Source organism: Stegostoma tigrinum, chromosome 13 (genome assembly GCF_030684315.1).
Source record: "Stegostoma tigrinum isolate sSteTig4 chromosome 13, sSteTig4.hap1, whole genome shotgun sequence".
NCBI lineage: Eukaryota > Metazoa > Chordata > Chondrichthyes > Orectolobiformes > Stegostomatidae > Stegostoma > Stegostoma tigrinum.
The window spans coordinates 10,748,598-10,773,642 of record NC_081366.1 but is presented as its reverse complement, the minus strand read 5'-3'; the positions used below and the strand labels follow the sequence as shown (position 1 = coordinate 10,773,642).

The following is a 25,045-nucleotide window of genomic DNA, read 5'->3' as shown; positions in this document are numbered from 1 at the left end:
ATTACATGTTGTTGTCAACGTAATGTAAAATATTGTAAGCTGCTTTGCTGGAGGGTTATCAGAGAAATTTTGCCCCACCTAGAACAAAGTTTCCTGCAAGTGGTTGTGTGGCTACTTAGAGGTTCCATAAACAGTGATTGGCATGAGAATGCACTTCAGAAGTCACTGCCATACACAGACATTGAGGTCACTGCATCAGCAGGAACAATGACAGGGAATGCAGATAAGGAAGTAGCAGGATTGGTGACAATAAGCAAAACCAAATGAGCCCTAGCTTTAAGAGCTTACCTAAAGGAGGAGAGAGAAGCAGTGATGTTTAGCAAGGAAATTTTCGAGCTAAGGGCCCAGGCAGATTAAGGCGGTTTCCATTAATGGTGCTGTAAATAAACTGGGGATGAGAAAAAGGCCAGATTTGGAAGAGTGTGGACGCCTTGGATGGCTGGACAAGATTGCAGAAATAGATTCAGAGGGAGCCACGCAATGGAGGCAATTTAAAAAGGGATGTAAATTTTAACTTGGACCTATTGCCGGACCAGAAGCCAATGTAGATCACTGAGTACGGGGGCGATGGGTGATGGGGCTTATTGAGACTAAGGCCACGGGAAGCACAGGTCTTGGATGAGTTCAGGATTACAGACAGTGGAAGATAGTAGGCCACCCAGCAGCACTCAAGTCTGGAGGGATGACGGCTCCATAGGCAGTGATGGGTGATGTTATAGATATGAATGTCTCTGAGTGGGCACAGATATTTTGAAAGGGGAGGGTGAGGAGCCCCAGGTTATGGTCCACATAGGTACTAACAATAGACAGAAAGGGAGATGAGGTTGTGCAAAGTGAATTTAGGGAGTTAAGTAGAATGTTGAAAAGCACAATTTCCAGAGTTGTATATGTGAGATTACTCCCTGTACCATGTGTTAGTGGTGCCAGAAATAACAAGACACTACTGATGCATGTGTGGCTGAAGAGCTAGTGTAGGAGGGTGGGCTTCAGATAACTGAATCCTTGGGATCTCTTCCAAGGCAGATGGGACCTGTATGAGAAGGGCAGGTTGCACTTAAGCTGGAAAGGCACTAATTTCCTGGTACGGAGGTTTGCTAGTGCCACTTGGGGAGGGTTTAAATTAGTGTGGCAGTGGGCAGAAAGCAGGGCAGAGGGTCAGAATGTGCAGTTCCTGAAGAGAAGATAGAGGTTAAGCCAATTAAGTCTAATAGGAAGAATAGGCAGGGCCAGGTTAACGAAACAGCAGAATGAGTGGTCTGAAGAATATTTATTTTAATGCAAGGAGTAAGTAAAGCAGATGAGCATAGAGTCTGGATTAGTACATGGGACTATGATATGGTAGCCATCGTACAAACTTGGATGACAGAAAGGTATGTCTGTTGGCTCAATGTCCTCGGATTTAGAAGATTCTGATATGATAGAGAATGGTGTAAAAGGCATGGGAAAGTTACAATACTGATAAAGGAGAATGTCACAGCTGGTACTGAGAGAGGACATCTTGGAGGGCTCATCCAGTGAGGCCATATGGATAGAACTCAGGAATAAGAACCACGCAATCGCTACGATGGGATTACAATACGGGCCTCCCAATAGCCAGCGGGAGATGGAGGAACAGTTATGTAAGCAGATCAGGGAAAAATGTAAAAACAGCAACGTTGTTGTTGTGGGTGATTTTAACTTCAACCAACATTGGCTGGGACTTACTTAGTACTAGGAGCTTAGATGAAGAAGAATTTGTTAGGTGCATTCAGGAGGGTTTCTGGAAACAACATGTAGACAGTTCAACTGGGGAAGGGGCCATACTGGACCTTGTATTGGAGTATGAACCTGGTTAGGAGACTGAAATTTTAGTGGGGGAGCATTTTGAGAACAGTGATCATAATTCAGTAAGATTTAAGACAGTAACGGATAGGGTAAGACTGGTCCTGGGGTGGAAGTGCTAAACTGGGGGAAGGTTATTTACAATGGTATTAGGCAAGAATTGGAGAAATTAGATTAGGGGTAACTCTTTGAGAGTAAATTCATATCTGACATGCGGGAATCTTTTAAAGATCGGTGGATCAGAACTCAGGACCAGCATGTTCCTGTAAAGATGAAATATAAGGATGGCAAGATTTGGGAACCTTGGATGACAAGACATTTTATAAGTTTAGTCAAAAGGAAAAAGGAAGAATATGGAATATTTAGGAAACTGAACTCAAGCAAGGCCCTTGAGGAATATAAAGGAAGCAGAAAAGAGCTTAAGCAAGAAATTAGGAGGGCTAGAAGGGGCATGCAATGTCCTTGGCCAGTAGGATTAAGGATAGCCCCAATGCAATTTATAACCAATATTAGGAGCAAGAAGGGAACTAAGGAAAGGGTAGGTCTACTCAAGGACAAGGGAAGGAATTTTTGCACAGAATAGGAGGATATGGGGTGAGGTCCTTAACAAGTCCTTCACCTTGGTAATCTCTAAGGAGAGACACATGGATGATGGTAAAAGTAAGGAGGAGTATATAGATATTCTGGGGCATGTCAATATTAAGATGGAGGTGGTGTTTGGTGCCTTGGAAAACAAGTAGGTAAGTCCCCAAGGTCTAATGGGATATATCCCAGGATACTGAGGCAGGCAAAGAAGGAGATTGCTCGGCCTTGAAAGAGATCTTTGTATCCTCTTTAGCCATAGGCAAAGTCACAGAGGACTAGAGAATGGCCAATGCTGTTTAATAAGGGCAAAAGGGATAATCCAAGAAATTACAGGCCGATGAGTCTTACATCAATGGTATGGAAATTAATCAGGAAGATTCTGAGGCATAGGATTTACCTTCATTTGGAAAAGAATGGACACAACACAGAACATAGAAAAATACCGCACAGCTTCACGCCCTTCGACACTCTTAATAGGGATGGATAGCATGGATTTTTCTATGGGGAGGTCTTGTCTCATGACTTGATTGAGTTTCTTGAGGAAGTGACAATAATGATTGTTGAGGGTAGGGCATTGGATGTTGTCTACATGGGCGTTATTAAAGCATTTGACAAGATCTCTTATGGTAGGCTGGTCCAGAAGATCAACACTGTGGAATCCACAGTGAGTAGTCAATTGAATACAAAATTGGCTTGGACTGAGAAGACCAAGGGTATTTGTGGATGGGTGTTTTCTTGACTGGATGTCTATGGCCAGTTCAGGAAAGATCAATGCTGGGGCCTCTGTAATTTGTAATATATATATGATTTAGATGAAAGTGTAGAAGATATGATTAGTAAGTTTACAGATGACGTGAAATCTGCCAGAGTTGTAGATAGTGAGGAAGGTTATCAAAAGATATAGGTTATAGATACGGAAAGTTGGATGTAGAAATGGCAGGTGGAGTTTAATCTGGACAAGTGTGAGGTGATGCATTTTAGACGTCAAATGCTAAAAGAAAGTATACAGTTAATGGGAGCACCCTTAAGAGCATAGGTATACGGAGGTATCTTGGGATGCAAGTTCATAGCTCCCTGAAAGTGGTAACACAAGTGGATAAGGTGATAAAGAAGGGGTACAGCGCGATTACCTTCATTGGTCAGGGCATTGAGTATAAAAGCTGGCAAGTCATATTGCAGCTGTATAAAACTTTAGTTGGGCCACCTTTGGAAAACTGCATGCAGTTCTAATAGCCACACTATGGGAAGAATGTGGAGGATCTGGAGAGGGTGCAGAAGATGTTTACCAGGGCGTTGTCTGGATTGGTATGTTTTAGGTATAAGGAGAGGTTGGAGAAATTTGGATTGTTTTTGCTAAAACGTTGGAGACTGAAGGATGACCTGATAGAAGCATGTAAATCTGTGAGAGGCATGGATAAAGTGCATAGTTGGAGTCTTTTTTCCAGGGTGGAAATTTCAAAACTTGGAAGTATAGGTTTAAGGTGAGAGGGGAAATGTTTAAGGGAGATGTGCGAGCAAAGTCTTTTTACACAGTGTGGTAGGTACCTGGAATGCACTTGGAGGCAGTAGAAGAAGATACATTAGCAATGTCTAAGAGGCATTTAGAAAAACACATGAACAGGCAGAGATTAGAGGGATACAGACCATTTTTAGGCAGATGGGATTAGTTTAGAATGGTGTCATGGTTGGTACAGACATGGTGGGCTGAAGGACCTGTTCCTGCGCTCTGTTTGATGTTCTATACAATCCTGGATAAGGGTTACCTTCATATGTTTCCACAATGTATTCCTCAGACTCTCGTTCCACCCCGTTTAGCGTGGCTTTGCACACATAGGTCCCATCACTGAATTTTCCAAAAAAACCTTGCTTGTTGTTGTATGGCAGGTCTATGAGGGTGTTCGTTTCCACGTGTAGAAGAGTGACCTGGAGATCCGGGTTGGACACCAGACACGGGATGTTAAAAGGCACTGATCTTTCCATTAGGATGATCATTTCGTCTGGGCGTTGTGGGAGGAACCACATGTCAGGATCTGTGAAAGAAACACAATTTATGAGGTTTTGTTTTCCTTTCAGAGTAATGGAGCTGCTGAGAGATTTGGCTGTCCAAGCACAGAAAATACTAAAAGTTAGAGTGCAGCTACAAAAAGAAAAAATATGGTAAGGCTGATGGAATGTTGGCCTTTACCTCAAGAAAACTGAACTACAAAGGGGACAGCTATGTTAACAGCTATATCAAGCTCTGCTTAGGCACCATCTGGAATGACTGTGTTTGGTTCTGGATGCCATGTCCCAGAAACAATACATCTGGCCTTGGACAGAATGTAGTCTAGATTCCACGAAATGACAACAAGTTAAAAACTTTGAGAGTTCACAGCTTAGATATGATTTCCTTTGTGGTTATGAGATGGAGGGGTAATTTAATTAAGGCATTTAGACACTTTCTAACCAACTTGTTCAGAGGCGTCCCTGCACACTTCTGGAACAGCCAGATTTGAACCCGTGCACCATGACTCAGAGGTAAGGCCACTAACACTGTACCACAAAGGTTTGGATTTGATTTATACTTGTGGGAGAAGTCGATAATAACACAAGAACTATAGCTAAGCAGTTCAAGGGTCATGGCATGAAACAACCTTTCACACAAAGGGGAACTCTGGATTTGAAAACAGTATTGAAATTGAAATAAAACAAAAAGTGCTGGAGATGTTTTGCAGGCTTGGCAACATCTACAGAGGGAGAAACAGAGTTACGATTTTAAATCCAATATGACTCTTCTCTGGAAGCTGGTGTAGATGTACAGCTGAACATTTCAAAACTAAAACTCATATATTTTCATATAGTAAGTCTCTAAAGAGATTCAGAACCAATGCAGATGGAGCTGATACAGATCAACAGCAATTGAATGGAATAGGGGACAGGCTCAAGGGGGCTGACGAGCTACCTCCTGTGATTTCCATGCCTGTTTGTGTGAAGAATTTCCTTGTTTCATTCCTGAAGGCTAATGTTAAAGGAAGAGAATTCAGCCGACTGAGATGGAACAATTTCACTGACCTGGCACAAAGACGTAGAAGCTCATTATCTCAGTTTTATTGCAGGAGCAGACATACTCTCTGTTGTGATAAATTGTCGCGCTGTGTATGTGCAGAAAATGGCCATCAGGATAAACATCGGCAACTTTCTCATAAGTCCAATCAATGTGGCCGTTCCCAAAACATTTCAGAGTGATATTGGAAGAAGGTTGCAGAATGATCTCTTTCTGTTCCAACTGACTTTGAGAACATTCACCAAGTGTGAATGTCAGTAGGTATACTAGAATAAATACAGACATTACAAACAAGCCGTTATTATATCATTATGAATCTCTGCCTCTGATTAAAAGGAGAAACTCAGTGTCACTGACATAATACCAAACATCAATACTTGAGGATGTAATTGTATCAGTGATAATGGGAACTGCAGATGCTGGAGAATCCAAGATAATGAAATGTGAGGCTGGATGAACAAAGCAGGCCCAGCAGCATCTCAGGAGCACAAAAGCTGACGTTTCGGGCCTAGACCCTTCATCAGAGAGGGGGATGGGGTGGGGGTTCTGGAATAAATAGGGAGAGAGGAGGAGGCGGACCAAAGATGGAGAGAAAAGAAGATAGCTGGAGAGGAGAGTATAGGTGGGGAGGTAGGGAGGGGAATAGTCAGTCCAGGGAAGACGGACAGGTCAAGGAGGTGGGATGAGGTTAGTAGGTTAGTAGGTAGGAGATGGAGGTGCGGCTTGGGGTGGGAGGAAGGGATGGGTGAGAGCAAGAACAGGTTAGGGAGGCAGAGACAGGTTGGACTGGTTTTGGGATGTATTGGGTGGAGGGGAAGAGCTGGGCTGGTTGTGTGGTGCAGTGGGGGGAGGGGACGAGCTGGGCTGGTTTTGGGATGCAGTGGGGGAAGGGGAGATTTTGAAGCTGGTGAAGTCCACATTGATACCATTGGGCTGCAGGGTTTCCAAGCGGAATATGAGTTGCTGTTCCTGCAACCTTCGGGTGGCATCATTGTGGCACTGCAGGAGGCCCATGATGTACATGTCATCTAAAGAATGGGAGAGGGAGTGGAAATGGTTTGCGACTGGGAGGTGCAGTTGTTTATTGCGAACTGAGCGGACATGTTCTGCAAAGCGGTCCCCAAGCCTCCGCTTGGTTTCCCCAATGTAGAGGAAGCCACACCGGGTTCAGTGGATGCAGTATATCACATTGGCAGATGTGCAGGTGAACCTCTGCTTAATGTGGAAAGTCATCTTGGGGCCTGGGATAGGGGTGAGGGAGGAGGTGTGGGGTCAAGTGTAGCATTTCCTGCGGTTGCACGGGAAGGTGCCGGGTGTGGTGGGGTTGGAGGGCAGTGTGGAGCGAACAAAGGAGTCACGGAGGACCGTAACTTTCCCCCCACAGTGGTCGAGAACGCCCTTGACCGCGTCTCCCGCATTTCCCGCAACACATCCCTCACACCCCGCCCCCGCCACAACCACCCAAAGAGGATCCCCCTCATTCTCACACACCACCCCACCAACCTCCGGATACAACGCATCATCCTCCGACACTTCCGCCATCTACAATCCAACCCCACCACCCAAGACATTTTTCCATCCCCACCCTTGTCTGCTTTCCGGAGACACCACTCTCTCCGTGACTCCCTTGTTCGCTCCACACTGCCCTCCAACCCCACCACACCCGGCACCTTCCCCTGCAACCGCAGGAAATGCTACACTTGCCCCCACACCTCCTCCCTCGCCCCTATCCCAGGCCCCAAGAGGACATTCCACATTAAGCAGAGGTTCACCTGCACATCTGCCAATGTGGTATACTGCATCCACTGTACACGGTGTGGCTTCCTCTACATTGGGGAAACCAAGCGGAGGCTTGGGGACCGCTTTGCAGAACACGTCCGCTCAGTTCGCAATAAACAACTGCACCTCCCAGTCGCAAACCATTTCCACTCCCCCTCCCATTCTTTAGATGACATGTCGATCATGGGCCTCCTGCAGTGCCACAATGATGCCACCCGAAGGTTGCAGGAACAGCAACACATATTCCACTTGGCAACCCTGCAGCCCGATGGTATCAATGTGGACTTCACCAGCTTCAAAATCTCCCCTTCCCCCACTGCATCCCAAAACCAGCCCAGTTCGTCCCCTCCCCCCACTGCACCACACAACCAGCCCAGCTCTTCCCCTCCCCCCAGTGCATCCCAAAACCAGTCCAACCTGTCTCTGCTTCCCTAACCTGTTCTTCCTCTCACCCATCCCTTCCTCCCTCCCCAAGGCGTACCTCCATCTACTACCTACTAACCTCATCCCACCTCCTTGACCTGTCCATCTTCCCTGGACTGACCTATCCCCTCCCTACCTCCCCACCTATACTCTCCTCTCCAGCTATCTTCTTTTCTCTCCATCTTCGGTCCGCCTCCCCCTCTCTCCCTATTTATTCCAGAACCCCCACCCCATCCCCCTCTCTGATGAAGGGTCTAGGCCTGAAAGGTCAGCTTTTGTGCTCCTGAGATGCTGCTGGGCCTGCTGCGTTCATCCAGCCTCACATTTCATTAACTTGAGGATATAACTTGTTTACAATTTAGTTGTTCATGGGATTTGGCATGAATCAATTGTTGGCAATCCTTAATTGCTCCTTGATCTGAATGGCTTGCTCAGCCATTTCAGAGGGCAGTTAACAGTCAGCTACATTTGCTGTGGGACTTGCATGTAGGTCAGACCAGGTTAGGACGGCAGACTTCCTTCCCTGAAGGCCATTAGTGAACGAGATTAATTTTTATGACAATCAATGATAGCTTTATGGCATCACTACAGGTGACCAACTTTATATTCCAGATTTACTTACTTAAACGCAAAATCCAACAGTGGTTAGGTTTGAAGCTGTGTCCCTTCTGTTTTGGGATGGGTCTCTGTATTCCAGGCCCATTGACATTAGAACTGTGCCACCACTAACTGGCACTTAACTCTGGTACATATACCTCGACCTGAGCCTGTCATTGACCATTTACTCCCATATTCCAACTCATGGGCATGGTTGCCAGACAGAAAAAGAACAATATTGCTTCTTCGTCTGAGCACTTCATCCCCAAAAGATACATACCAGCAATAAAAAGACTCCATTGAGAGGTAGATGTCCTCAGATATAACCATGGGAACCAGATGCTGAAAACCAAAAGAAAATATTCTTAGTTTCATTCTGTTAATCATGAAAATTCAATTTTACAGTTACCATGAGGAACAGCAGCAATTTACTAGGACATTATTAGGGTATACTTGGGGGAATATTTACCTAGTATAGCAACATCATCTTGCAATTATATGCCACTTTTATTGTAACATTATTACATTGAACTCTACTGCCCACATGTTAAACCACAGAAAGCCCCAACTCCCTTTCATCACTGTGCTCACTGCCTTACATTGGATCCTGATCTTGACTTTAAAATTCTCATCCTAATAATCAATGAAGGTAGAGCAGTGGATGTGGTGTATAGGGATTTAAGCAAAACATGATAAGGTTCCACATGGTAGGCTCATTCAGAAAGTAAGGAGGCATGGGATTCAGGGAAATTTGGCTGTCTGGATATAAAACTGGCAGACCAATAGAAGAGAGTGTGGTACTAGATGGAAAGCATTCAGCCTGGAGCTCAGTGACCGGTGGTAATCCACAGGGACCTGTTCTGGGACCTCTGCTCTTTGTGATCTCTATAAATGACTTGGATGAGGAAATGGAAGGGTGGGTTAGTAAGTTTGCTGATGACACAAAGGTTGGTGGACTTGTGCACAGTGTGGAGGGCTGTTGCAGGTTGCAATGGGATATTGATAGAATGCAGAGCTGGGCAAAGAAGTGGCAGATGGAATTCAACCAGAAAAGTGTGAAGTCATTCATTTTGGAAGGTCGAATTTGAATGCAGACTACAGGGTTAATGGCAGGATTCTTGGTAGTGTGGAGGGACAGGGGGAATGCCAGGTGTTTGATAAGGTTCCCCACAATAGGCTGTTGAACAAAATGCAGAGGAATGGAATTGTGGGAGATATAGCTGTTTGGATCGGAAATTGGCTTGCTGAAAGAAGACAGAGGGTGGTAGTTGATGGGAAATGTTCATCCTGGAGACCAGTTACTAGTGGTGTACCTCAAGGGTCGGTGTTGGGTCCACTGTTGTTTGTCATTTTTATAAATGACCTGGATGAGGGCGTAGAAGGATGGGTTAGTAAATCTGCAGACGACACTAAGGTCGGTGGAGTTGTGGATAGTGACGAAGGATGCCGTAGTTTACAGAGAGACATAGATAAGCTGCAGAGCTGGGCTGAGAGGTGGCAAATGCAGTTTAATGCAGACAAGTGTGAGGTGATGCACTTTGGTAGGAGTAACCGGAAGGCAAAATACTGGGCTAATGGTAAGATTCTTGGTAGTGTAAATGAGCAGACATATCTCGGTGTCCATGTACACAGATCCTTGAAAGTTGCCACCCAGGTTGACAGGGCTGTTAAGAAGGCATACAGTGTTTAGCTTTTATTAACAGAGGGATCGAGTTCCGGAACCAAGAGGTTACGCTGCAGCTGTACAAAACTCTGGTGCGGCCGCACTTGGAGTATTGTGTACAGTTCTGGTCACCGCATTATAAGAAGGATGTGGAAGCTTTGGAAAGGGTGCAGAGGAGATTTACTAGGATGTTGCCTGGTATGGAAGGAAGGTCTTAGGAGGAAAGCCTGAGGGACTTGAGGCTGTTTTCATTAGAGAGAAGAAGGTTGACAGGTGACTTAATTGAAACATATAAAATAATCAGAGGGTTAGATAGGGTGGATAGGGAGAGCCTTTTTCCCAGGGTAGACGGCGCGCACGAGGTGGCATAGCTTTAAATTGAGGGGTGAAAGATATAGGACAGATGTCAGAGGTGGTTTCTTTACTCAGAGAGTAGTAAGGGAATGGAACGCTTTGCCTGCAATGGTAGTAGATTCGCCAACTTTAGGTACATTTAAGTCATCATTGGATAAGCATATGGACGTACATGGAATAGTGTAGGTTAGATGGGCTTCAGATCGGTATGTCAGGTCAGCACAACATCGAGGGCCGAAGGGCCTGTACTGTGCTGTAATGTTCTATGTTCTATGATCTTGGGGTCCATATCCATAGATCCCTCAAAGTTGCCACCCAAGTTGATAGGGTTGTAAAGAAGGCATATGGTGTGTTGGCTTTCATTGGCAGGGGAATTGAGTTTAAGAGCCGTGAGGTCATGCTGCAGCTCTATAAAACTCTGGTTAGACTGCATTTGGAATATTGTGTTCAGTTCTGGTCACCTCATTATAGGAAAGATGTGGAAGCTTTAGAGAAGGTGCATAGGAAATTTACCTGGATGCTGCCTCGACTGGACGGCAGGTCTTATGAGGAAAGATTGAGGGAGCTAGTTCTTTTTTTATTGGAGAACAGAAGGATGAGAGGTGACTTGTTAGGGTGTGCAAGATGATGAGAGGCTTAGATAGACAGGTTAGTCAGAGATTTTTTCCCAGGGTGGAAATGGCTATTACAAGGGGACATAATTTTAAGGTTATTGGAGGAAGGTATAGTGGAGATGTCAGAGGTAGGTTTTTTACACAGAGAGTGGTGGGCATGTGGAATGCGCTGCTGGCAGTGGTAGTGGAGTCAGATAATTTAGAGACTTTTAAGTGACTCTTGGATAGGCACATGGAGGATAGTAAAATGTAGGGTATGCAGGGGAGATTGATTTTAGTAGGATAATAGGTCGGCACAACATTGTGGGCCAAAGGGCCTGTACTGTGCTATACTGTTCTACTTTCTATGTTTATCTTCAAATCTATTCATTACTCACCCCTCACTATCTCTATGATCTCCTCCAACCTCAATCTTCTGACAGGAATCTACACTTCATTAATTCTGGCCACATGCAGCCCCAATTATAATTGCTTCACCATTGGTAGTTGTGCTTTGAGTTATCCAGGCCCCAGTCTGTGGGATTCCCTTTCTGCACCTCTCCAGCTCACAAACCTCCTTTAATCACTTGTTCAAACCTACCTCTTTGACCAAGCCTTTTGTCATCTGATGTAATAGTGCCTTCTGGGTTTGGGCTCAAGATAGGTTAGTTCAAGGAGAAGGCAAGGTGAAGAACTATCCTTGGACTTGAGCTTCTTTATAACACAAAGGCCATGTATCATTTGCTTGGATCATTTGTTTAGAGGCACGATTTGATGAATATGCAAATAAGCATCTGAAGGGTGTTGTGTTGTAACTGTGACCTTGGTAACCATGTGAGAGAGACTCTGCTAGAAGGTTGGGATAAAACAGCTTGAGACAGACATGCCTGTTGCTAAGTCATATCAATATTGATCATAAGTTCACATCAAGGTCTGATCTGAACTTCTCTGAAGAACAGGTGAACTCATAGCATAACAGTGAGCCACAATGATAGTCAGGACAAGCTACGCTACTTTTTAATGGGTCGATTAGGACCTGAGTCCTAGTTGAGATGCGAGCACATGTGTCTCTGGGTCAGAGGGTTGTGTGTTTAAAACCCTCTCTCGAAGCATTACCTTTCAAACCCTCTGATGTTTGCTGTCTCAGCTGGAATAAAGATGATCCTCCAATTACTCCAATGAAGAGCAGTAGACTTCATTCCAAAGCCAAAAGATTTAACCAACATCATGAAGAGGACATAATATGGCTATTAGCATAACTACTGGGATGTGAGAGCTTGATGTTTCCAAATTTGCTGCTACTTTTCAACAACTTGTCTTTGTATGTCACTTTTCAACATAAGGTGACCTTCCAGGGCACTTGACAGGAAGATTATCAAATAAAATGTGTCGCTGAATCACATTAGTGCATACAAACATGAAGCTGGGTCAAAGGGGTTGCTTTTAAGAAATGCTTTCAAGGACTAAATGGAGACAGAGCTTTAGGGAGGGAATGCCAGAAACTAAGACTTCAGAATCTTAAAGTACAGCCTCCAATTGTGGATGGAAACTGTGAATGCTCAAGAGGCCAGACTTGGAGGACCATAGTTATTTGGGACCGGGAATCTTGTGGTGCAGAGGATAATGGCGCCACCTCTGGACCAGATTCTGTGGGCTCGCAATACTGCACCAGGACTTGTTGGCCATGTACAGTGCATTGGTGACATGCCCAAACAGCCCGTATAATGATCATCAGCTTGTAAATCCTTCCAACAGGTGTAGAGACAGGTGGTAAGCATGGGCAACCTTTCTGCCCAGTCCATGCAGAAGGCAATGGCAAACCACTTTGCCCATAAGTATGAGCCAAACCAACCTTAACAATCTGGTTAGGAGAAGGGATGGCTAGACAATCATCCAGGAGGGTTGTGGGGCTGGAGGAGGATGGAGGCATCTGAAAATAAGGTTAAAATGTTTAACATCGAGGTGTTGCTAGATCAGTGAGCTCAGGGGTGAGGATTGAAGAGACCTGAGATGACCTAGACTGCAGGCAACAGAAGTTCAGATCAGTTGATGCCTATGAAAGTTAAAGAAGTTTGGAGCATTGAACAGTTAAGTATGTAGGCAACAAGGTTTGGAAGAAGATTTGTGGATCAGCTAAAATGCACTTGGATGAACATTTAAAATGTCATAACATCCAAGGCTACAGGTCAAGTGCTGGAAAGTGGGACTAGTGTAGATTTGGTGTACAGACTTGATGGGACGAAAAGTAGTATATGATTCTGAGCTTCTAAGTTGAGAGTTGTTGGGTAAGGTTTTGAAGGTTGAAGCAGGAAATCTCAATGATAGACTGGGCAAATGGTTAGAAGTGCATCTCAGGATCAAAAAAGTCACCAAATTCACAAACATTTTTGTAGTTTCTTACAACAGTGACTGTGCCTGTTTAGAAATTGCCTTAATTAGCTGGTAAGCCACTTTGGAAGTCCTGAGGATTGGAAAGTTACTATATAAATGTAAGACTAATCTATGAATCTAATCCATGGCTTTCCTTGCTTTGAGTGTTCAGTACAGCAGGGGGAGGCCCGAGACACAGGACTGATCCTCCCTGTAGATTCAGACTTGGCTTTGTATCAGCTTCAGTGGGAAATTCAGATTCCCAAAATTCCTTGGCCTCTCTGTAAAAACACACAGTGTGACTCAAGAACACATTGATTGCCAGAATTGCCTCACAATCCCACATCCTCTGTCGGTGTATTTCTTTCCCCTTTGACTGATCTCCCTCACCATGGCCGCTACCTTGCATCCTCCTCCGCTGGCCCTCATTTTCATTACAGAGGCAGAAATCTCTCAAAATCACGTAAGCTTGCAGTTGCCATGACAATCACAGTAAAATTCAACCTTAGTCAAAGCTTTGAAGCCTCTTCAAACTCTCTCGTACTTTGCTACACTTCCAACTGCTCATAGCAGGGGTCAGGGGAACAGCACTTAATTACTTCCTGCCTTCGATATATATAACCTAATGATTGTTCCCTGAAGTCCAGCAGCAACAACCCAGATTCCTTATATGTTTTCCCTTTCCCTTAGATCTCCAGAACCCCTCATAAAAATAATAATACTCCAGTTAAGTGCCAAATTGGTTTGCTTTCATTCTGTATTAGAAGGGGGTGTGAGTTGCTTCTCTTACAAAAATAATTTGTTCCCAGAATGTGGGCTTCACTGGAAGGAGAACGTTTATTGCCTATTCCTCATAATTGCTCTTGAGAAGGACAGTGACACCAGTGAATGCATAACCAGGCTGCTTCAGCAGGCAATTAAGAGATAATCACCTTGGTATAGGATTGGAGTAACACATTGGCTCAACTGTGTGAGGATGGCAGGTCACCTTCCCGAAATGAATCAGTGAAATTGTGTTTTCTTAAGATAATAATTGGACAGTTGCCTAGTCATTTTTACTGATGCCAGTTCCTTTTTAATTTTCTGAATTCAGATTCTGAAATGCCCCTTGCTCATATATGAACTCCCACAATGTCTAGACTTCATCCACTCTGCTAAGCAAAGCCTCTTTTGGGGCAGAAATTTAACGCCAGCCTTCCATTTTGTGCATGAAAATTGGATGTCACAGGTTGGTAGTCTCAGTTCCTCCAAAAAACTGTTTGATGTAGAAGTGGACCATTCAGCCCATCAAGTCTGCTCTGCCATTCAATAAGATCATGATTGATCTGATTATCCTCAATGCCATTTTCTTGCTTTGTTCCCATAACCCTTGATCGCTTCACTGATTAAAAATCTGTCTCAGCCTTGAATAAACTTAATGACCCAGTCTCTTTGTAGTAAACAATTCCACAGTTTCACTACCCTCTGAGAGAAGCAGTCCTTTCCAACCTCAGTCTTAAATGGGTGATGCCTTACACCCTCTGATCTTTTTTCATTCACTAGTGGAATGTGGGTGTCACTGGCTGGCCGGAAATTTTTTAAATTGTTCATTCCTAGTTGCTCTTGAGAAGGTGGTGGTGAGCTGCACTTTTGAACAGCTGCAGTCCATGTGCTGTAAGTTGACTCACAATTCCCCAATGGAGAGAGTTCAACAATTTTGACCCAGCAACACTGAAGAACCAGTGATATATTTCCAAATCAGGACAGTGAGTGGCTTGGAGGGGAACTTACAGGCGATGATGTTTCCATGTACCTGCTGCCATTGTCCTTCTAGGTGGAAGTGGTTGTGGGTTTGGAAGGTGCTATGTAAGGATCTTTGGTGAATTTCTGTAGTACACCTTGCAGGAAATACACACTGCTGCTACTGAGCATCAGTGGTGGAGGGAGTTGATGTATGTGGGTGTGGTTCCAAACAAGTGGGTTGCTTTCTTCTGGATGGTGTGAAGCTTCTTGTGTGTTGTTGGAGGCAACTGGGGAGTATTCCACCACATGCCTGAATTGTGCCTTGTAGATGGTGGACAGGTTTTGAGGAGTCAGGAGGTTAAGTTACTTGTCACTGTATTCCTAGCCTCTGACCTGCTCTTGTAACCATTGTATTTATATGCTAAGTCAACTTGAGTTTCTGGTCAATGGTAACCCCCAGGACAATGGGGATAGTGGGGGAATCAGCAATGGTAACACCATTGAATGTCAAGTTGGTTTGCCTCTTACTGTAGATGACCATTGCCTGGCATTTGTGTGATGCAAACGTTACCTGCCCCATTTGTCAGCCCAAGCCTGGATATTGTCAGATCCTGTTGCATTTAAACACGGACTGCTTCAGTATCTGAGGAATCACACGTGGTACTGAAAATTGTGCAATAATCAGCAGACAGCCACATTTCTGACCTTATGGAGGGAGGGTGATTGATGAAGCAGCTGAAGGTAGTTGGGCCTAAGATACTACCCTGAAGAACTCCTGCAGAGATGTTCTGGAGCTGAGATGTCTATGAACCTGTACTCTAAGGTCTCTTTGTTCAGCAAACCTCCCCAGGATGTTACCATTAAGTGTAGAAGTCCTGCCCTGATGTGCCTCTCCAAAATACAGCACCTTACATTTATCTAAATTAAACTCTATCTACCATTCATCTACCCATTGGCCAAGCTGATCAAGATCCAATTGTAGTGTGAAGTAACCTTCATCGCTGTCCACTACACCTCCAAACTTACTAACTATACCTCCTTTATTCACAACCAAAGGGATTTTGTATCCATAAGGGACAATGGGAAATGCAGATGCTGGAGAATCCAAGATAACAAAGTGTGAAGCTGGATGAACACAGCAGGCCAAGTAGCATCTCAGGAGCACAAAAGCTGATGTTACGGGCCTAGGCCCTTCATCAGAGAGGGAGATGGGGAGAGGGAACTGAAATAAATAGGGAGAGAGGGGGAGGCGGACCGAAGATGGAGAGAAAAGAAGATAGGTAGAGAGGAGAGTATGGGTGGGGAGGTAGGGAGGGGATAGGTCAGTCCAGGGAAGACGGACGGGTCAAGGAGGTGGGATGAGGTTAGTAGGGTGGAAATGGAGGTGCGGCTTGAGGTGGGAGGAAGGGATGGGTGAGAGGAAGAACAGGTTGGGGAAGCGGAGACAGGCTGGGCTGGTTTTGGGATGCAGTGGGGGGAGGGGTCAAGCTGGGCTGGTTTTGTGATGCAACCCTGCAGCCCAATGGTATCAATGTGGTCTTCACAAGCTTCAAAATCTCCCCTTCCCCCACTGCAGCCCAAAACCAGCCCAGCTCATCCCCTCCCCCCACTGCATCACAAAACCAGCCCAGCTCGACCCCTCCACCCACTGCATCCCAAAACCAGCCCAGCCTGTCTCCGCTTCCCTAACCTGTTCTTCCTCTCACCCATCCCTTCCTCCCACCTCAAGCCGCACCTCCATTTCCTACCTACTAACCTCATCCCACCTCCTTGACCTGTCTGTCTTCCCTGGACTGACCTATCCCCTCCCTACCTCCCCACCTACACTCTCTCCACCTATCTTCTTTTCTCTCCATCTTCGGTCCGCCTCCCCCTCTCTCCCTATTTATTCCAGTTCACTCTCCCCATCCCCCTCTCTGATGAAGGGTCTAGGCCCGAAATGTCAGCTTTTGTGCTCCTGAGACGCTGCTGGGCCTGCTGTGTCCATCCAGCTTCACACTTTGTTATCTTGGATTCTCCAGCATCTGCAGTTCCCATTATCACTAAGAGTATCTTTAGTTTGTTTAGTACATCCTCATCAATGGTGTGAACCCTTGATCTCTTACATATAAACTCTATGTCTGATACTACCTCTCTCACTAACACTTGAAGGAGGAGTAAGGCTTAGGAAGCTTGTGTTTTCAAATAAACCTGTTGGACTACAACCTGGTGTTGTGTGATTTCCGGCTGTGTCCACCCCAGTCCAGCACTGGCACCTTTACATCTTTTAACTGATACTGTCATGGACGTATGCATCTGCAGCTGTCAGATTGGTGAGGATGAGGTCAAGTGTGTTTTCTTCCTCTTGTTGGTTCCCTCAGTACCTGCTGCAGACTCAGTCGAGCTGCTATGTCCTTTAGGAGGCAACCAACTCGATAAGTAGTGTTGCGGCCAAGATGCTGTTGATGGTGGACGTTGAAATCTCCTGCCCAGAGTACATTTTTCACCCATGAACAGGTGGAAACAAACTCTGCACATCCACGTTGTCAAGTCCTCTATGAATCTTGTAGGTTGCAATAAAGTTGCCTCTTATTCCTCTATATTCCAAGGAGTACAGACCCAATCTACTCAAACTCTCTTCACAAAACAGTTTTTCCAACGAAGCCTGAGTCCGACCTGATGCCATATTTAGAGGGGCAGTAAGAGCTCTCATGCCTGAGAGTGAGGCGAAGCAGTAATCAGGAAGTTTTACATAATAACACATTTCCTAATTTTTTCATTAGCCCAAGTATGTTTCAATTGACTGGGCACTGAATCTCTGAAATTCCCTCTCTCTTCCTTTTGGGCCATCTATTAAAGGCTACTACCTTGAACCAAGCCCTTCATCACCTTTCTGAATATCTGCTTGCTTAGTTTCAAATTTTTGTCTGATTTGGGACAGTTCACTGTGCTGAAGGCCCTACACAAATGCAGGTTGTTGTTGAGCATCATTGCCCAGTTTGGAATTCAATTCCCTAATTTTTGTATTGAACCTGCCCTGAATATAGTCACTGGGCTGTGTGAAACGCAATTGGCTCCCCAGCACTGCATTATAAAGAGATGTCACATTCACATACAACATAGACTGATTTGGCATAGAAAGAAGTAGCAAACACAGGAACAAAACTAAAGTTGCTGGAAAAGCTCAGCAGGTCTGGCAACATCTGTGAAGGTCAAAAACAGAGTTTAAAAAACAGAGTATAACAGAGAAAATAGAGTGAACGCTCCTGAGGAAGGGTCACTGGACCTGAAACGTTAACTCTGTTTTTTCCTTCACAGATGCTGCCAGACCTGCTGAGCTTTTCCAGCAACTTTGTTTTTGTTCCTGATTTACAGCATCTGCAGTTCTTTCTGTTTTTATTTAGAAAGAGGTAGCCATTGTTAATGTGCTGCCTCTTTGATCAAACTGATCCCACTCTCCAGCTCTTTCATCATTATCCTGAAAATTATTTCCTTCCATTTATATATCCAATTCCCTTTTAAAAATTACTACTGAACCTGTTTCTGCTGTCCTTCCAGGCAGGGGGTATCCCAGATCCTAACAGCTTGCTGAGAAAATAAATACTTTCTCATTTCTCCTCTTTTAACAATCGCCTTACATCTATCCTTTGGTTACAGCCCCTCCTGCTGCTGAATAAAGTAACTCTTTATTTAATGTATCAAAACACTTCACAATTTTGAATACCTTTGTTAACTCTTCCATTGGCTTTTCTCTGCCTTAGGGAGAACAAACCCAGCTTCACCAATCTCTCCATGGACTTCAGTAAACACCAAGCAATGAGTCACTGCACAAAATTATCATGGAGACTCACACTTTCAGGATACAGATATCATTTGCATTTAGGAGACATTTAAATCTGAACACTGGTGAAGTATTTGGTTAGAAATCATTGGAATGCAATGAAATGATTAAAGATACAATCAACTTTCACAATGCCTGATTAGCCTAAGGGTGAGAGAGCAACTGCTGGTTGGGGAAAATGGTCAGGATTGAATTATGAAGCTGTGAAGATCGTTGAATATGGTGAAGCTTGGTTTGATTATCTTTGGAAATTTGTGATTGAAAGATTAAATAGGTGGTTAGAGACTGTATTGGGATACAAAGGTAAAATCATCATAGTCCTAGTGGATTATAATGTTGCTCTCGCATTAGAGAGCAATGACTTGGTACTGATCTAACCTGAGGGTCACCATACCTCAAGTGAGGGAGAGATTGACAAGGACAGTCCTTCACAGTGACCTCTGTTGCCGAGGGAATTGAACACATGCTGTTGGCATCACTCTGCATTTCAAGCCAGCTATTCACCAACTGAGGTAACCAATGCAGGTAGTGGGTAAATATTGGCCCAAGACATTGGGCAGCATTTCCTGTTCTTCCATGAATTATGCAACATAATCTTACCCGAGAGGCCAGACGTGGCCTCAGAATTTACTGTCTCATGTGAACAATAGCACAGGAGATACAGTCACACTCTGTTGGTACTGTCAGTCCTCAGTAAGGGGCTCACCTTTGTCCCCCTACAACCACACATCAACGAATACCAGTCACGGTTGGACGTAGAACAGTTTTTCCGCCGCCTTCGCCGCCACGCCTACTTCTTCAACCAGGAACCTAACCCTCCCTCCACTGACCCCTTCTCCCACTTCCAACACAAGTCCTCCTCCTGGACACCACCCCCAGGCCTCCTATCTTCCCTCAACCTCTTCATCTCCAACTGCCATCGAGACATTAACCGCCTCAACCTCTCCACCCCTCTCACCCACTCCAACCTCCCCCCCGCAGAACGGGCAGCCCTCCGCTCCCTCCACTCCAACTCCAACCTCACCAGCAAACCCGCAGACAAGGGTGGCGCAGTGGTAGTATGGCGCACTGACCTCTACATCGCCGAGGCCAAACACCAACTCTCCGACACCACCTCCTACCGCCCCCTCGATCATGACCCAACACCCGAGCACCAAACCATCATCTCCAACACCATTCATGACCTCATCACCTCAGGGGACCTCCCACCCACAGCCTCCAACCTCATTGTTCCCCAACCCCGCACGGCCCGTTTCCATCTCCTTCCCAAAATCCACAAACCTGCCTGCCCTGGTTGATCCATTGTCTCAGCCTGTTCCTGCCCCACCAAACTCATCTCCACCTATCTGGACTCCATTTTCTCCCCTTTGGTCCAGGAACTCCCTACCTACATCCGTGACACCACCCACGCCCTCCACCTCCTCCAGGACTTCCAATTCCCTGGCCCCCAACACCTCATTTTCACCATGGAGTTGGTGTTTGGCCTCGGCGATGTAGAGGTATGAGTTGCTGTTCCTGCAACCTTCGGGTGGCATCATTGTGGCAGTGCAGGAGGCCCATGATGGACATGTCATCTAGAGAATGGGAGGGGGAGTGGAAATGGTTTGCGACTGGGAGGCGCAGTTGTTTGTTGCAAACTGAGCGGAGGTGTTCTGCAAAGCGGTCTCCAAGCCTCCGCTTGGTTTCCCCAATGTAGAGGAAGCCACACCGGGTACAATGGATGCAGTATACCACATTGGCAGATGTGCAGGTGAACCTCTGCTTAATGTGGAATGTCATCTTGGGGCCTGGGATAGGGGTGAGGGAGGAGGTGTGGGGGCAAGTGTAGCATTTCCTGCGGTTGCAGGGGAAGGTGCCGGGTGTGGTGGGGTTGGAGGGCAGTGTGGAGCAAACAAGGGAGTCACGGAGAGAGTGGTCTCTCCGGAAAGCAGACAGGGGTGGGGATGGAAAAATGTCTTGGGTGGTGAGGTCGGATTGTAAATGGTGAAAGTGTCGGAGGATGATGCGTTGTATCCGGAGGTTGGTAGGGTGGTGTGTGAGAACGAGGGGGATCCTCTTAGGGCGGTTGTGGCGGGGGCGGGGTGTGAGCGATGTGTTGCGGGAAATACGGGAGACGCGGTCAAGGGCGTTCTCGATCACTGTGGGGGGAAAGTTGCGGTCCTTGAAGAACTTGGACATCTGGGATGTGCGGGAGTGGAATGTCTTATCGTGGGAGCAGATGCGGCGGAGGCGGAGGAATTGGGAATAGGGGATGGAATTTTTGCAGGAGGGTGGGTGGGAGGAGGTGTATTCTAGGTAGCTGTGAGAGTCGGTGGGCTTGAAATGGACATCAGTTACAAGCTGGTTGACTGAGATGGAGACTGAGAGGTCCAGGAAGGTGAGGGATGTGCTGGAGATGGCCCAGGTGAACTGAAGGTTGGGGTGGAAGGTGTTGGTGAAGTGGATGAACTGTTCGAGTTCCTCTGGGGAGCAAGAGGCGGCGCCGATACAGTCATCAATGTACCGGAGGAAGAGGTGGGGTTTGGGGCCTGTGTAGGTGCGGAAGAGGGACTGTTCCATGTAACCTACAAAGAGGCAGGCATAGCTGGGGCCCATGCGGGTGCCCATGGCCACCCCCTTTGTCTGTAGGAAGTGGGAGGAGTCAAAAGAGAAGTTGTTGAGGGTGAGGACGAGTTCAGCTAGGCGGATGGGAGTGTCGGTGGAGGGGGACTGGTCGGGCCTGCGGTACAGGAAGAAGCGGAGGGCCTTGAGACCATCTGCATGTGGAATGCAGGTGTATAGGGACTGGACGTCCATGGTGAATATGAGGTGTTGGGGGCCAGGGAATTGGAAGTCCTGGAGGAGGTGGAGGGCGTGGGTGGTGTCACAGACGTAGGGGGGGGGGGGGGTTTGGGATGTGGTGGGGGAAGGGGAGATTTTGAAACTGGTGAAGTCCACATTGATACCATTAGGCTGCAGGAGTTGTGTTCAGTAGTAATTCTGGAGTCAAAAGATGAAGTATGTTTTGAGTCATCTAATATTTACAAAAATCAATCAGCTGATTTTTTTTGGAAAGAATGCAGTCTAAATCTTTTTAAAATGATTCAAGATGGGTCTTACGGCTTATTGTCGCTGAATTGGTGGGGGCCTATTTGCTGAAGGTTGTCTAGTAACAGCCTCTGAACTGAAGTTTCTGATTCTCAGTCCACTTCTCGGTGTGTTGGTTGAAGGAATAAACCCTCAATAAGCTGGTCACAAAAAGAAAGATATCTGTCTTATCTGAAAAGCAAAATCTTACAATGGGACAAGTTGTAAATATCTCTCAATCAAATATCTTCTGGGTGCCTGAGTAAGTTGCAGAAATGAATATTTTAACTTCCTGAAACACTGAAAGCAGAACTGTTGCTTCTAAATGATACTCATCTGAAGAGAAGTCTGATTTGAAGATTTCATCAATTGTACAACTATAACATTTGTGATCTCAATGACAGGAAATTGACTGGACTGCATAAGGTCTTCCCTTTTTCAATCCCGTGTGTTTGGATGTTTGGCCCCACCAGGGCATTTTTTTTCCCCAAACGCCTCTTTTTAAAAAAGCACATGTCATATCTGCAGAGTTGAATTGGCTTGTCTCTCATGTGAATACATGTGTTTAGGATTAGGGATATAAAGTGTAATTCTGAATCATGATTTAGTTGTTATCCAGATTTTCCATTTGTTTAGATATTGAGTTTGTTTATAATAATTTGTTTTTGAGTTTATTGGAGAAATATGATGAAATTTTCTTTTGCTTGATGTACCAGTAATAAAGAGAAACAAAGGGAACATCTTGGTGATTAAATTAAATATTTACACTTTTGCAGAGAGGTCAGCCTTCACCATTAGTGTATTAATCCGTTAGAGTCAGAACGCTCTCATCTTAAGATTATACTCCATCTCATTTTGAATACCCCCAACAGAAGGAATTGATTTTGTTTCAATTTCTTTCTACATTTATTGACCTGAACAAATCCTTTTTGTTTTAAACATTTAGATTAGGTTGCCCCTCAATCTTCTAAGTTTGAGTCCAACCAGCAGCGGTTGCTGGGATTCAAGTTGTTTAAAGTGATGGTGCGGCAAGACTATGCATGAACTATTAAATCAAATGTCCAGTCTGAAGAGATGACATACCATTAGAGGAACTCAGCAGGCCAGGCATCATCAGAGGAGCAGGAAAACCGATGCTTCGGGTCTGGGCCCTTCTTCAGACGCCTTTTTTTGAAGCAGGGTCCAGACCGAAGCGTTGCCTTTCCTGCTCCTCTGATGCTGCCTGGCCTGCTATGTTCCTCCAGCTCCACACCTTGTTATCTCAGACTTCAGCATCAGCAGTTCCTATTATCTCTGGCATACCATTAGGGCAGGTGATAAAATGTCAACTCAATTGATAGAATTTAGAATTGAGATCAATGAATTGGAAACTCAAGGGAGGATCTCCTAGATACCTGTAACATTATAACATGAATGGGCAGGGTAAGCGAAGGGAAGATAATTCTCAATAAGCCTGTTCTGGACTCCCTGGTCAATGTCTGAGGATATATGAGAGGCCATTTAGGACTGAGATAAGGAGAAATTTTCTTCACCCAGAGAGCAGTAATCCTTCAGAATTCTCTGCCACAGAAAACATCTGAGGCTGAAGTATTGTTTTCCAGCAGGTGTTAAGTACAGTGCTTTGGGCTAAAGACCAAAGAGTATGGAGAGGAAGTGGTAACAGGAGATCGAGTTGTGATCCATGGTCATAGTGAGTGGCAAACCATGCTGTAAGGGCAAATGAAACTGTCGTCATCATCGAAGCATGGAAATATTGAAGACAGGAGCAGGATTAGACCATTCTACCCCTTAAACCTGTTCCACCATTCATTACAGTCATGGCAAATCATTGAGCTCAATGCCCTAATCCTGCCCTCCCCCCATTAACCTTTATTCTTTCAGCCACAAAAAAGATATCTGCCTCCTTCTTGTAAACATTGCTTTGGCCTCAACCACTTTCTGTGGTAGTGAATTGTACAGGCTCACCTCTCTCTGGGTGAAGAAATTTCTCCCCTCTTTGTCCAGAAAGGTTTCCCTCTTATCCTTAAACTTTGACTCCTGGTCTTGGATTCTCCAACCACTGGGAAAATCTTTCCTGCAGTCCTGTTAGAATTTCAAAGGCTTCTATGAGATACCCCTCATTCTTCCAAACTTGAGTGAATAGAATCAAAACAAACTCAGTCTCTCCTCACACATCAGTCTTGCCAACTGAGGATTCAATTTGCTGGACACCTGTATAGCAAGAACATCCTTCTTCAGATATGGAGACCAAATTGGCACAGAATATTCCAGGTATTATCACACCAGTGCTCTGTATAATTTTAGCAAGGTATCCTTGTTTCCGTGCTCGAATTCTTTCCCTTTGAAGGTCAATAAATAGTTTGTCTTTCTTATGCTTGTTGCACCTGCACAATTACTCTCTGGGACTGGTGTACACGAAACCCCAGGTCTTGTTGAACATTCCCCTCTCCCAATGTACAGCCACTCAAATAATAATCTGCCTTCCTATTTTTGCTATCAAAGTGGGTACCCTCACATTTATCCACGTTATACTGCCAAGCATTTGCCCTCTCACCCAGCCTGTCCAAATCACACTGCGACACCTCCACATAAATTGTCAGAAAACTACATCTGGTTCTAAACCACTTTTCGGAGGAAGAAATATGTTGCCGTTCACCGTATCTGGCCGTAAGACGACTCCAGACCCAAAGCATCACGGCTGCCAAAATGGCCAAGTAAGGCACTCACTTCAAGGAGTAATCAGGGATGAGCATCATGTGGTGACACAGTCAGCCCATCCCTGGGGAAAGAAGAAAGAAAAGCTAAATACTTATGTGAATTGGAAAAAGACATCTGTTCAGGCATCAACCTTTCTCAATGTTTCAAATCATAGTTGCCTCCTTCCCACCCCCACTTACACTAACAAGCAACATTCTCTCACCCGCATGGACGCTGTTCATGACAACCTTTCTCAAGAAAGACTCAGGGCTAGCAAGTACCCTGGCAAGTATCCGAAGTATTTATTGAATAAACTAACCTTTTCCTGACAAACACACAAGGAAAAGAAAACATGGGAATAACTACAGGATCTGTCTTAAAAGAGAGAGAGATGTTGACACAGCCCATCTGTGGGGGTGACAAGCACACAAACAGTTAGTGTGCTTAACCGACTCATCAGTGTCTGGGAATAAAGTTAAACCCACAGAGACGTGGGAGTAAGGTTACTGTAA

At 45.3% G+C, this 25,045-nt stretch overlaps 1 protein-coding gene across 1 annotated transcript in view; it reads right to left on the bottom strand.

The window, feature by feature from the left end:
* pdgfrb (platelet-derived growth factor receptor, beta polypeptide) overlaps positions 1–25,045 on the bottom strand; it is a 93,241-nt gene that overhangs the window by 45,767 nt on the left and 22,429 nt on the right. Inside the window, exons 2-4 of the mRNA XM_059650560.1 lie at positions 8,529–8,590; positions 5,458–5,715; positions 4,170–4,436 (exon numbers count right to left, since the gene is read on the bottom strand). Of these exons, the coding sequence (XP_059506543.1) occupies positions 4,170–4,436; positions 5,458–5,715; positions 8,529–8,590 (587 nt within the window). The remainder of the gene's footprint in view (positions 1–4,169; positions 4,437–5,457; positions 5,716–8,528; positions 8,591–25,045) is intronic.